This window comes from Crinia signifera, chromosome 6, assembly GCF_055691185.1.
Source record: "Crinia signifera chromosome 6, ASM5569118v1, whole genome shotgun sequence".
In the NCBI taxonomy this organism is placed as follows: Eukaryota; Metazoa; Chordata; class Amphibia; order Anura; family Myobatrachidae; genus Crinia; species Crinia signifera.
Window position 1 is genome coordinate 145944887 of NC_139222.1, and position 12972 is coordinate 145957858.

General features: G+C 44.9%; 1 protein-coding gene across 1 annotated transcript in view; it reads left to right on the top strand.

Moving 5' to 3' along the window:
• The window catches only part of VAT1 (vesicle amine transport 1), a 58342-nt gene that overhangs the window by 35686 nt on the left and 9684 nt on the right, over nucleotides 1-12972 (top strand). Inside the window, exons 3-4 of the mRNA XM_083147549.1 lie at nucleotides 5806-5976; nucleotides 11300-11389. Coding sequence (XP_083003675.1) covers nucleotides 5806-5976; nucleotides 11300-11389 — 261 coding nt within the window. The remainder of the gene's footprint in view (nucleotides 1-5805; nucleotides 5977-11299; nucleotides 11390-12972) is intronic.

Here is a 12972-nt window from a genome sequence, read left to right on the forward strand (position 1 = left end):
TCCAAAAATGTGGTACTCCCAGTCCCTGGATCTGCCACTCTGAAGGATACTTCAGATTAAAAGCTAGATACCACCCTGAAAGCCATCTATACGGCAAGCGGGGCGTCTCAAAGGCCAGTCCTCACCAGTTGTTGGATGGCAAAGTCTATTTATACCTGGGCGTCACAAATCCAGGAGGGCATGTTGGCAGATATGTCAGTGGCACAAGTAGCAGACCAACCGCCATATCGGGACACTGCAAAAGTGCTCTGAGGCTCAAAAGGAGCTAGGTGCCATTAACGCTCGCACCTCAGCCATGGGGGTGTCTGGTCGCAGGGCTCTGGTTATGCCAGTGGGTAGCAGGTGCTGACTCCAAGCGTAGAGTGTAAAATCTCCCCTTTTTAAAGGAGAAGCTGTTCGGCAGTAATTTTCAAAGCAACAGCGGGAAAAATCGACATTTCTTCCAACCTCATCCACGCAAACCAGGCTCCCTTTCTCTGGGCCGTTATACCAGTCCTTAAGGCCTAAACAGAGGTCAAGAGGGGCTTCGAGAGGAGCCCGGGGCAAGGTCTTGAAAACCTTCGGCCCCAGCATCACAAGACTGTGCCCCTGTTACAATTGTTTCAAAGCCCTCCGTGTGACTCTGGGTACCCCACCAGAGCTTCTGGAGGTGGGGCGTTTAGCGCACTTCCGCTGAGTGGGATGCTTCTCAACTAGACTCCTGGGTGAGGAATCCTTTTTTTTTTTTTTTTTTTTTTTTTTTTAGACTGCTACAAACTGAGTTTGCCAGACAGTCCCCTCACAGGTTCTTCCTATCGGGATTACCAGCAGCTACGGAGGATCAGGTAATACTATGTCAAGCAGTACAGACTGGTAAAATCACTGGTCACTGTACCGGTCCCAGTTTCGGAACAGGGAAGGGGGGGTTATTACTCCAACCTAACTGAACCTAAAGACTCTATCCTGAACCTGCAAACTACAAAGTCTTTAAGGACAGTGATAGTAAGTCTAGAGGGAGAATTCCTAGCATCAATAGATGCAAGACTCCTACCTCCACATCTCTCTGGGTCCTACATCAGGCATTTCTGAGATTTGCTCTGAAAGAAGCATTTTCAATTCAGAGCCTTGCCATTCAGCCTATTGGCTGCTCTATGTATTTTTACCAAGGTGATGGCTGAAATGATGCTTCTGCTCAGACGGAAAGGCATCCACATCATCCCTTACCTGGACAATCTGATCAAAGCAAGACCAGAACAGGTCCTGATACAGGACATAGCCATCACCAGACAGGTGCTGTCCAGCCACTGATAGAATCTCAATATCCCAAATCATCCTTGACGCCAACACGCAATTTTTTGTTTTTGGGAATTATGTTGGACACCAAAACTTAACGTTGTTCCTTCCCGAGGACAAAATGATTGCCATACTGGCCAAGATGCAGGTATCAGTTCACCAATGTATCCAGCTCCTGGGGGAAATGGTGGCAACCTTCGATGCAATCCAGTTCAGGAGTTTCGCTCCAGAACATTCCAACTTGATTTGCTGAACAAATAGTCAGGGTCACAGCACCTGATGCAAAGAGCATATTCCTGTCGCACCAAGCTCGCCAATAGCTCCTATGGTGGCTCCATGCGCCAAACCTGTTGGCAGGTCGGTGGTTCGGGATCCAGGATTGGATCCTCGTAACGACAGAAGCCAGTCTACTAGGATGGGAGCTGTGACGAAGGGCAGGACCTTTCAGGGCCGATGGACCTCGGGAGTCAAAACTGCATATCAATGTCCTAGAATTGAGGGCTGTATTTTATGTGACCCTACAGGCCCAGTTGCTCCTCCAGAATTGGGTGATACAATTGGACTACGCCACAACGGTGGCATACATCAATCGCCAAGGGGGAACAGAAAGTCCTGTATGCGGGAGGTCACCAAGATTCTATCTTGGGCAGAACTGCATGTGACGGCACTCTCAGCCATCTTCATCCTGGGGGTGGACAACTGGGAGGTGGCTTTTCTCAGTCACCACGAACTCCACCCCGGGAAGTGGAGTCTCAACCCACAGGTGTTTGCAAACCTTGTGGATCGGTGGGGTTGGCCACAGATCGACCGCATGGCGTCCAGGTTCAACAAGGTCGCCAGGTACTGTTCGAGAACCAAGGATCCTCGACTGAGGCCATAGATGCCCTGACTACAGCCTGGTCCTTCGACCTGGTGTACCGTTTCCACCACTTTCATTACTGGCAAAGGTACTCAAAAGGTGGAGGCCATTCTAGTGGCACCAGATTGGCCAAGACGGGTCTTCAAGCTCTGACAGAATACCTTGGCATCTACCTCTCAGAAGCAATCTGCTAACTCAAGGGCACTGCGTCTACCGGGACTTAGGGCAGCTTTGTTTTAACAGCCTGGAGGTTGAGCAGCAGATTTTTGCTCATAAGGGTCTACACGCCTCAGTCATTTCCACGATGACTCGCGCTCAATCTAGTAACAGCGGCTCACTACAATTCTATTTGGAGGAAATCTGTAGGGTGGTGTAAGGAGAATGGACTTCCACCTGTGGAATTTAACCTGGATAGGTTGCTCCGGTTCCTGCAGGCCAGTCTGGATTTGGACCTGCGTCTGGGCTCATTAAAATTTTGTCCTGGTCTATTCTTCCAGAAGAAATTGGAGGCTGTACCAAAAGTGCAGACTTTCATTCAAGAGACTTTCATTCAAGGAGTACTACATGTACAACCTCCCTTTTGTGCCGCCCACAGCGCCTTGGAGTTTGGACATGGTCTTGTCGTTCTTAGTCGTTCTCGTTTGAATCATCTGGTTCGGTGGACATGAAGTACCTCGTCTGGAAGACTATTGCTTTTGGCGATGGACTCTGCACGTAGAGTTTCCGAGCTAGGAGCCCCTAGCCCCCCCCCCTCCCCCCCCCCCCCCCCCCCAGGAAAATTGTTAGACATATTTTAGTAAACAGTGCTTTATCATGTCTTATTGGTTATCCCATACACTACTAGCTGTGTACAATTCCCATGCTTTGTAGTATGCTGGAAGTCTCCTTTCTCTACAAGGACAGTGCAAATATGATAAAGTATCAGATGCAAACAGAATTGGCATACTTTCTGGTCTCTCACAATGTATTTTCCTCCCACACAAACGGGGAATGAATTCCAGGAATTTTCTAGAACAGATGACATAAATTTGGTGCAGACACACAGCAACTGCTTGTATTCACTATCTGAGCTTTCCCTTAGTCCTGCATTTATCACTAAAGCGAATGAAAAAAGTCTTGGAAAGTTGCTTCCGCAACCCCCTTCTTCCTGTTACCTTTGACAGATCCTTCGAGAAACTGTAGTTAGTCTGAAATTAATTTAGCACTCCCAGAACAATTTATAGTGAAGGCTACCAACATACCTCCCAACTTCTGTAGTTGGGAGGTCTGGACTCTCTCCCAAAAAGGGGGCGTGGGATGACGCGTCCTCCGGCCGCGCCCCAGTTTTCCGCCGCTCATCAGCGCTGAACAGACACTGTGCGCATAGCATCTTTTCTTGGCAGGCTGGGGGGACTCCCAACTGTCGCCCCCCCCCCCCCCGCGCGGGACAATGGCGGGAAGTTCCTGCGGGACAGTTGGGAGGTATGTACCAATCTTCTGTTCTGGACTAAGGTGTTAATACTACCGTGCATGAAGGGTGCCATGTCATGTTGCCGTCACTTTTTAACATTGAAAATGGGCTGAGGTCAGTCAGACTTAACGCAACTGTTCGGAGCCCTATGGGGTAGTGAGATTTTTTTGTTTTTATTATTTTTTTTGCAAGTGTCTGCACCTACAAGACCATCATAGCCAATTCCAAGGCTGGAAAACACTGGGCAATGTATATACCAGCTGATGTGAGGTACAATATATCTTGCCGCCATACACACTGCACAATTGGTGTACAGCTGCATGATTAACAATTACTTGCTGTATTTCCAGTCATCGGTGGGGTAGGCTTATCTGACATGCAGCACATCAGTAGGGATAACCCTGCTGAGCACAATACCTGGTCCACAGAACAATATAACCTATTCAATGTGTGCTGAGATTTCCAACAGTCGGAAACATCAGCACATCTCTTCAATGCAGCAGGTTCTAACTGCATTGTGGTGGGGGGGTTCTTAGAATGCACACCCTATATACATGAGGTGCCATGATGGGACTTATAGTTCTGCAAAGAAAAATACATGGTGCAGATGCACACTCCATATTAATAGCGGTTCTTGGTATATTAATTGGCCAAGAAATATTTGCCCACCAACCAGCTTCAGTGACCTAATTTCTGGTGGGTCCCTAATACTAAGTTTGAATCTGGGGCACGGAACCCCAAAAAGGTTGGCATAGGCCAGTCACCCCAGGACAGCACACAAGTGAAAAACTAAGCTAAAGGTGTATTAAGAAAGTAGCAGAAGCTATAGGTTAAAGTGAAGTGCAACGGACCATGCTGCCAAGTACCAGGGAATGGGTGAAAATGGGTTCAGTGTGAAAGGTACAAAACCACTAACTAACCAGGCATATAATGTTTATAACATGTAATGTGAAAGGGGTTTAAACTTGCTCTGACCAAGTTTAAGAATCGTTTCAAAAACTGTCAATGCAGGTGGGATGCAGTCAAAATACCGTCAACCATTGATCGGTCAAAATACCGACAAAGAAAGTAGACAGGTGAAAGTCCAACATGACTTTCAGTCGCGAGGTCGACATGAGTGTTTAAAATAGCATGCCATGCGATAAAAACGATTTCATTGTACATGCACCCTGATAGGTGATTACTATGTAACATGCACCCCCATTGTTACCGCCACTAACGCCAACCCGAATTGTGGCGAGCACAGCGGTACACTTACTCCGACCTTTCATACCCCCACTATCCACGCCGGCGTGGAGTTAATGTTATATAGTGTGGTGAGCGCATTGAGCCCGAAGCATGGCGAGCGCATGCGGAATACATGTGAAGTTTTATGCGAGGCTAGCCACGCTTTAGGCTCTGTGGCTCCCCACACTAAAATCGACTCCACGCTGACGTGGATAGTGGGGGTATGAAAAGGTCGGAAGGACGCGTACCGCTGCCCCTGGCGTTAACAATGGGGGTGCATGTAACATACCAATCACCCATCAGTGTGCATGTACAATTAAACCATCGTTTTGATTGCATTGCGTGCTTTCTGGTCGCATGCGATGTGATCGATGTAATAAGATAAAATTCATGGGTGCCGACAGGCGGTATTTCATGCCCTACCATCAACTAGGGTGTGGTGGGAGAATAAAATAGTGTGCCTAGCGAGGGGCTACAGTTGACTTCCAACTGTGTCCATGTCGACATGCAGGTCAAAAAATAGTGAAAAAACCCATGTCAACCTGACTTTTGGTTGACACTTTCACCTGTCTACATTCTATGTCGGGAATTTGACAGTCTGTATTTCATACCGAATCCACACAGGCAAATGTAGTGGTCGGGCAGCTTCTAGGTGTGACATTTATTTGTTCCCACAATGTCACTTAAAGATCTGCCCAGACATTAAGGGGGCAAGTCTGCCTCAACAGCACACAACTTACAGCCTCTTGCAGTAAAAGTCTTAATGACCATTATCTGGCCAGCAGTATAGAAGGACTTTTATATAGGGCCACATGCCTAATTGGGAATCCACTAGGTGAGCAGACTGCCAAAGATGATTGGTTGGGTAAAATGTTTAATATTTGGGAAACTTTTTTTTTTTTTTTTTTTTTTTTGTCTCTAGGACTATTTCAAAATAGTCCTGGGAACCTTATTCCTCCATACAAACACCTGAACTGATGGCAATTTCTCTTAACAGGTGGTGTTGGCACTGCAGCAACACAGCTATGTAAAACAGTGGAAGATATTACAATATTTGGGACTGCATCAGAAGCAAAACATGAAGCACTTAAGGAGCATGGAGTCACTCATCCAATTGATTACAAGACAAGTGACTATGTTGATGAAATTCGGAAAATCTCGCCAAAAGGTAAAATTGGATAAACTTTAATAGACTGCATGCATATTCAGTTTAATCTCCCTGAAAACAGCAGCTAGTTTCAGCCTCTCTACATTGAATACTCCCCATAGGCGCAAATTCAATTTTGGAGTTTTGGCAGCAAAGAATTCCTTGGAAGTCTTTCACAATCTTGCATTAGTGAACACAGGGATTGAGACTACCGCACTAGGTCTTATTGGTTCATAGGGGATCTAGGAAATCCCTCCTTTGTGTTAGTTAGAAATAAATGGTTGTCTCTTGAGGGGGTGCAGCCTCAGCCTCAGACAGTAATCAATTACTGGATACGAAAAGAGAAAAGGTCGGTTTGTGGAGCACTTGGTGGACAAATATATAGAATATAAATTTTCTAGAATTGGGAGTGGAACACTATACAGTATGCACAGGGAGAGGAAAAGAAGTGATCCAATCCCTGTACACTTCCTCCAACCTTTTCATACCCCCACTATCCACGCTGACACCTCCCCCTCCAGTCAGAGCAGCCGGGCACAGTGTTCCGCAGTGGCTGACCCATCTCCCCCCCCCCCCCCTCTTTAGCTGTTGGATGTAATTACCTTCTGCTTCCAGCCAACAGGGGGTGTGTTTGAATAATGCGCCCTGCTTGGTGATGGGGGGTGGTGTCAGCACCCTGCCCTAAAAAGAAATCCCAGGGTGAACAGTGGCCTGCATTTCCTGACCCCTGCCTCCCCCTCCTGTCAGCAGTGGGAGCATGATGCCCGATCACCGCCTCCCCCTCCTGTTACACCAGTGGCCCGCAGTGCCTGACCCCCTGTCTCCCCCTCCTGTCAGACTAGTGGCTACCTATTTTTCATGCAGGGGCTTAGCCCCCTCCACCTGCCAAAAGTCCCCCATTGGGATGCAGGTCTTTTCCCCGAGCCCTGCAGCTGCACCTCCACTTGTCCAGGGCACTGTTGAGCCCCACCAATGCCACCACTGGTACTTGTTTCCTAGAACGGCCACAATCGCGGGCATTGTGTACCTTAAAGTTAAGGTACACAATGCCTGCGATGGACCCGATTTCCTTTGAAATCAGGTCCATTTTGCCAGCAAAAGTAAAATCGGGGGCGTCCCGTGCATTAACATGGCCCGCGATTTTGCCATAGGCTTCATTGTTAAAATATTTTTAACATTGAAATCGGGAGCATCGCGTCGATCTTGTGCCATTATAATGGCACAAGATGAGATGGACTTGATTAAGTCCATCTCACATAGGAAACAATGTGAAATGGGCCAATATGACCCATTTCACATTGTATGGCCCCGACGCCAACCCGAAGCGTAGCGGGCCCGCGAGGGGCGGCGGTGCACGTCCTCTGACCTTTTCATACCCCTACTAACCACGTCGGCATGGAGTTGAGAATATAAAGTGTGGCGAGCCACCGAGCCCGAAGCGTGGCGAGCGTACGCATATATACCTGTGAAGTTATATGCGGCTCTCGCCACGCTTCGGGCTCGCTGCGCTCGCCACACTTTGTATTCTCAACTCCATGCTGACGTGGATAGTAGGGGTATGAAAAGGTCGGAGGACTCGCACCGCGGGCTCGCTGCGCTTGCCACGCTTCGGGTTGGCGTCAATCAGGGGGTCAAATTGGGGGTCTGGGGAATAGTTTACATTGAATCCAATGTAAAATAGGGTCTATTCACATTTGATTCAATGTAAAAATCGCGTCGGTCGCACCGCATGCGATTTGGTCGCATGCGATGCAACCGATGCAATTTTTCCGACACGATCACCCCGATGCAAATCGGTGTGGCCGTGCTAGGAAACAAGTACCCCACCACTTATTGCTGCTGGACTAGTGGGGCTGCATGGCTTCCAGCATGTAATGGGCAAATTTTGGATGCGCACCTTCGGCACACACTGTCCCTCTTATTATTTTATCTGGCTCCTAAATTTTCATCCTGGCTCCTAGATTTTAAATAAATGTGTCAAGCCATGCCTTAATGAGTTTAAGGACACCAAGTGTTGTAAGTGCACGGGGTAGGAGAATATTTTCTCTCTACCTGATGCGCAAAAACTTAGTGAGGATCTGTCATAACCGCTCATTACCTAAAATAAGAGGACACTAAATATTGTGAGCACACGTGGTAGAACGTTCTCCTTACCTGGTGTGCATAAACCGCAAACTATAAATCATTGTCCACGAACTGCTATCCACAGTGCCAATGGACTAGCACCTTGTTAATTGACAAAATAACAAATAATGGGGCAGATGTATTAAGCCTGGCGAAGAGATCAGCAGTGTTTGAAGTATGACAGTTGGTGCATTATCTCCTTCCACTTTTTCTCCAGTTTATCTCTTCGCCAGGCTTAATACATCTGCCCCATTGAGACTGTCCTTTGCACGCGGCGGGCAATAATTATAGCCCATGATCTGTCATTCTAAATGTGAATTTTTTTTTTATCACTATCACCCCATGAACATTGAAATATAAGTGAGCATTGGGGCATATTGTGTATACACCAACACAACCAATACATATGAATATACTGATATTGATCAGGCAATTGCGAGACCAATAAAATTGTTAGATGTATATCCCCTCTTTCACTGCATAGTGGTGGATCTGCTACCTAAAACATCTACCAACTTAGCAGATAAAGGGATACTAATCATTGCAAATGCACGGGGAGGGAGAGTTACCCTCACCCGATGTGCATATACAGCTGCCCACGATCTGCTATCCTAGCGTGGGCTGCTCACTAGCTTGACAGTAGGCAGAACACTAAATGCTGGAAACTCATAAGATAAAAAGAACATTCTCTGTACCTGACCAGCAGTAATCATAGCCTTTAATTTGGCAATTACAAAAGTGAACTGTATTACTATCACTGTATGCACACTAAGATATAATTGATTAGTGGGATATTTGTCGCATACGCTGATAAGACCCACAACCCACTTATGGGATCAAGGTAGTATTTACCAAACAATTGAGATCATTCAAGTGTCCTGAGATAGAGCTCTATCTATTTATTCCTGGTTATCAAACTACTCTCTGATATAAGTAATATTTCATCTTTATACGCCTAACACCAGACATTGAATAAATAATTATACCGAAAAATTGCCAAATATTAATATTTGCAACATAAGACATTAGAAGCAAATTCATTCTGGGCTTAAAGCCAGTGATTCCCAACCTGGGGTACTAGTACCCCTGGGGGTACTTGAAAATAATATTGGTAATGGCGGACGATGAAAAGGTCTTTTGATGGCTGAAGACCCATTGCCATGGAGACAAACCATGTTGTGTCATATATACCTGACCAGCAATCCACTGGGAGCTTCCCATGCTGCCCTCAGACATCAGCAGTCATCTGCTCAGCACTGACAAAGGTGGAGGAAGCAGCGGCATTAATCCTACCGGTGTTGGTGAGAATACACAACCAGTGTCTAGAGTAGACACAGAAGGGCATGATTCCTTGCTGTATACTGCTCCTCCTTAATATAAGGATCCGCATACCGCTAAGTACTGTCCATATTTCAAAATGAGAGGATGGGGTACTTATCAATGAAAATCCTAATCAAGGGGTACGGGAGCGAAAAAAGGTTGAACCACTATATTAAATAATAACAGATACATTGTGAACCTGTAACATCCAAAGTGATCTACTTTAGATTTGGCATACAGCCAATAACTATATAACATTTCACTATATGAATACATTGTACAAATAAATGAAGTGATCTGTCATACACTGTTGCATTATACCATCTAAAAACCTATTCCAGATAAATGAGAAAACTACGAATAACATCGGTCCAGGTGGGCCGACAAGTTATAATTGTCTGGTTAGGAAATTATACGATTAAATGATAAAATAAGCACAACAAATTGCACACACATTGGCAGGTATTCAATGCTGTGGGCGAGCAGGGCTTCCTGCTCGCTGTCCCCACTCACCCTGTCAGTATTCTATGCACACTCGCTCCATTGTTTTGAGCGAGGGGGAATTGGTGTATGTGGCTAAATACAGCGAGTTTTCTGCATTAGCCGCGGGTCTCTGTTTTGGCGAATTCTCGCCGTCCTGTGACAGCGAAGATTTCCCGATAACATTGAACAGAGCGGCCGGCGAGGGGGTTAAACAGTGAGGATCGCTGGTTTTCTGCAATCCTCGCTGTTTAACCCCCTCGCCGGCCGCATTGAATACCTGCCAGTGAGGTGATAACACAGCCTCATTTTTATTTCTTTGCACCAATCTTTAAACAGATTTTGCTGAAGTCTAGCATTTTAAAACAAATTAATAAAAGTTAATACTATTTTATTTTTCTTAAGTGTACAGGGATTGGATCAATTCTCTTTTCCTCTCCCTGTGCGTACTGTATAGTGTTCCACTCCCAATTCTAGAAAATTTATACTCTATATATTTGTCCACCCAGTGCGCCACGAACAGACTTCTGTTTTTTTTATCTAACAATCTTGCATTACCATAGGTATGTATGGTACTGATACCTGTGGCTATATAGGCAGCACAGCTAACTTTGACAGACCTAAGGAGCAGGAAAAATTACTCCCAGGAGGCCTTCAAAGAATGGCAATGCCCAGGGGACAGTGGGTCGCAGGGAGTGGTGGGGGGTGGATCTCTGACTCAAGCTGCCACATTATCCAACATGGATAAAAAAAATTCAGACACTCTGCTCAAACACTGCATGTAAGTCCCCCAAGATGTCAGTTGCACATGCCACCTTTAGTCATTGTGAATGGGGGTGTCAAGGGGTTCTAATTCTATTTTTCAGAAAAATTTAGGAACATTTTCTATTAATGCCTTCACTTAAACTGGCATTATACTTGGCTTTATAGGAGGGTTCTAGAATGTAGGACATTTTGACAATGCTGTGCCAGAACAGTTGACTGCCAGTAAGCTTAAATTCCAGTTTCTGTAAGTCTTCATTGCTCCTTTTATTTAGTGTGTAATGTCTTTTTCAGGTTGAATTTCCATTATCCAAAAATGCTTAGGGCCAGAAGTATTTTGGATAATGGATTATGTATTTCAGGATATTTTTATATTTCAATGGGGTATCTTGCATTTATGTTGTATAAACATATCATGTGCATGAAACAAGGTTTCTAAACGTGAAAGTTTACTTCGCATTCAAATTCAGTGCCTGAGACAATTTTGTACATATTTAGTAAGATATCCCGTATTGCTTTTCTCAAAGTAAACTATGTACCATAAGCCGTCATTTGAGTGAAGTTTCTGCATAAAACCACATGCTGCTACTGTATATATGGCTGTCACTTAAAAAAATAAAATAATAATTTCCCCCATAACTAACAACATTTATCTTAGGTGTAGATATTGTCTTGGACCCCTTGGGAGGATCAGACACCTGTAAAGCATACAACTTATTGAAACCTATGGGAAAGCTGGTAATTTATGGTGAGTAATGTGTAAGCTTGCAAAAATATTTCACCATACTGTTAGTATCTAGAGTTTGTCATACTGCTGAATCGCTTCAAGCTCCTCAATACAAGGTGCACATTGCTGTATTATAAACTAAGCTTGTTAATGTTATGTAGCACTTGATCAGAAAGTGGAGTGAGGGAGTTTGACCTCCTATTACTGGTCTATGCTTTTACCTCATATAATAGAATAAGCCAGAATGAGCTGGGCTAATTGAATCCTTAGCCTCCTTCAGAAGCTGACCTTGTTGTAATGGGTAGCCACAGCAGGCCCAGTGTGGTAGATATAGTGCTTGTTCTCAGTGCTCAATTATTGTAGTTTTAGTTTGTCAGGACTTATTGATTTAACTGTGATATTGGGGTAGATGTATTAAGCCTTAAGAGATAAATGCAAGGGTGATAAGGAGAGATAAATGTCCAGCCAATCGGCTCCTTACTGACTTTTTTCAAACACTGCCTGTAACATGGCAGTTAGGAGGTGATTGTTAAAGCTTAATAAATCTGCCCCGGTATGTGCTGTAGCACCTTCAATTGTGGTCAGAGGCCAAGTTAGTGCAAATTCAAGACTGCCGTAGAGCTTTGTCCCAATAAACACTTCTCAGTTTACCCAGCTGTGCAGGAATCCAATGGGCCCACACCTAGTATAAAAGTTATGATTTGTAACCATATAACTTATAAGTGGTGGTTGCCAGCACCGTCCTTCCTTGTGCTAATGTTTTGTTTAATGAAGCAGAATAACCCATGCTTTTATGTCACTAAACACCAGTCTGGGTAGTGGGGGTGTTGAAGCCAAAAATGTAATTTATAGTCCTGTTGAAGGAGGCTTAATTTTATCTAGTAATCTATCCTACAAGAATATTAAGCTTCATCTTTTTTGGTTTTAAAATGTTTAATGACTCTCTAAACTGTTAAGCATAAACTTCATAGAGCTGCATGTGGGGTATTTTTGGCAAATACCTTTTTTAACATTGCTTTTCTGGGTTGGACCTGGCATTTGTGCCAATGTGCAACTTGGCTTCAGACTGGCAGCCGTACCCTGCTTATGGCCGCATTGATGATGTCACTAGAGGCAGGTCTCGAGCTGGCTCTTGTAGATGAGAAAATCTCTCATGCCAGTCGTGCCGCATCAACTTGCCCATGTACACTGCAGCATGACCCTACTCTCTATCCAGGCTGAAGTTTTTTTTTTTTAACATGGGTAATTTCATTAGGGTGCTTTTTAAAACTGCACAATTATCCCAGGTTGCTGTGAGTTTACCTGTAATAACCTGTGATATCTATGATTGTTTAAAAATGGTATGTTTTTATTAACCTAGTGGTTCCTAAATTTTCATGAATTTCAATTTTTGGTCCTTTGTTCCTAGGCACCTTTGGGTGCTGCAGAATGGAGGTAGTTTGGTAACCACTTTGGTGACCTATTGCTTAATGTAGCGCCACCATGTAAATGAGCTTGCTAAATGGTATATGCATGAATAAATGAGGACTAGGCCACCTTCAAGTAGATCCAGACTTGAGCCTGCGAGCAGCATTTCAGAATGCAGTAATTTGGCAAGTAGCTTT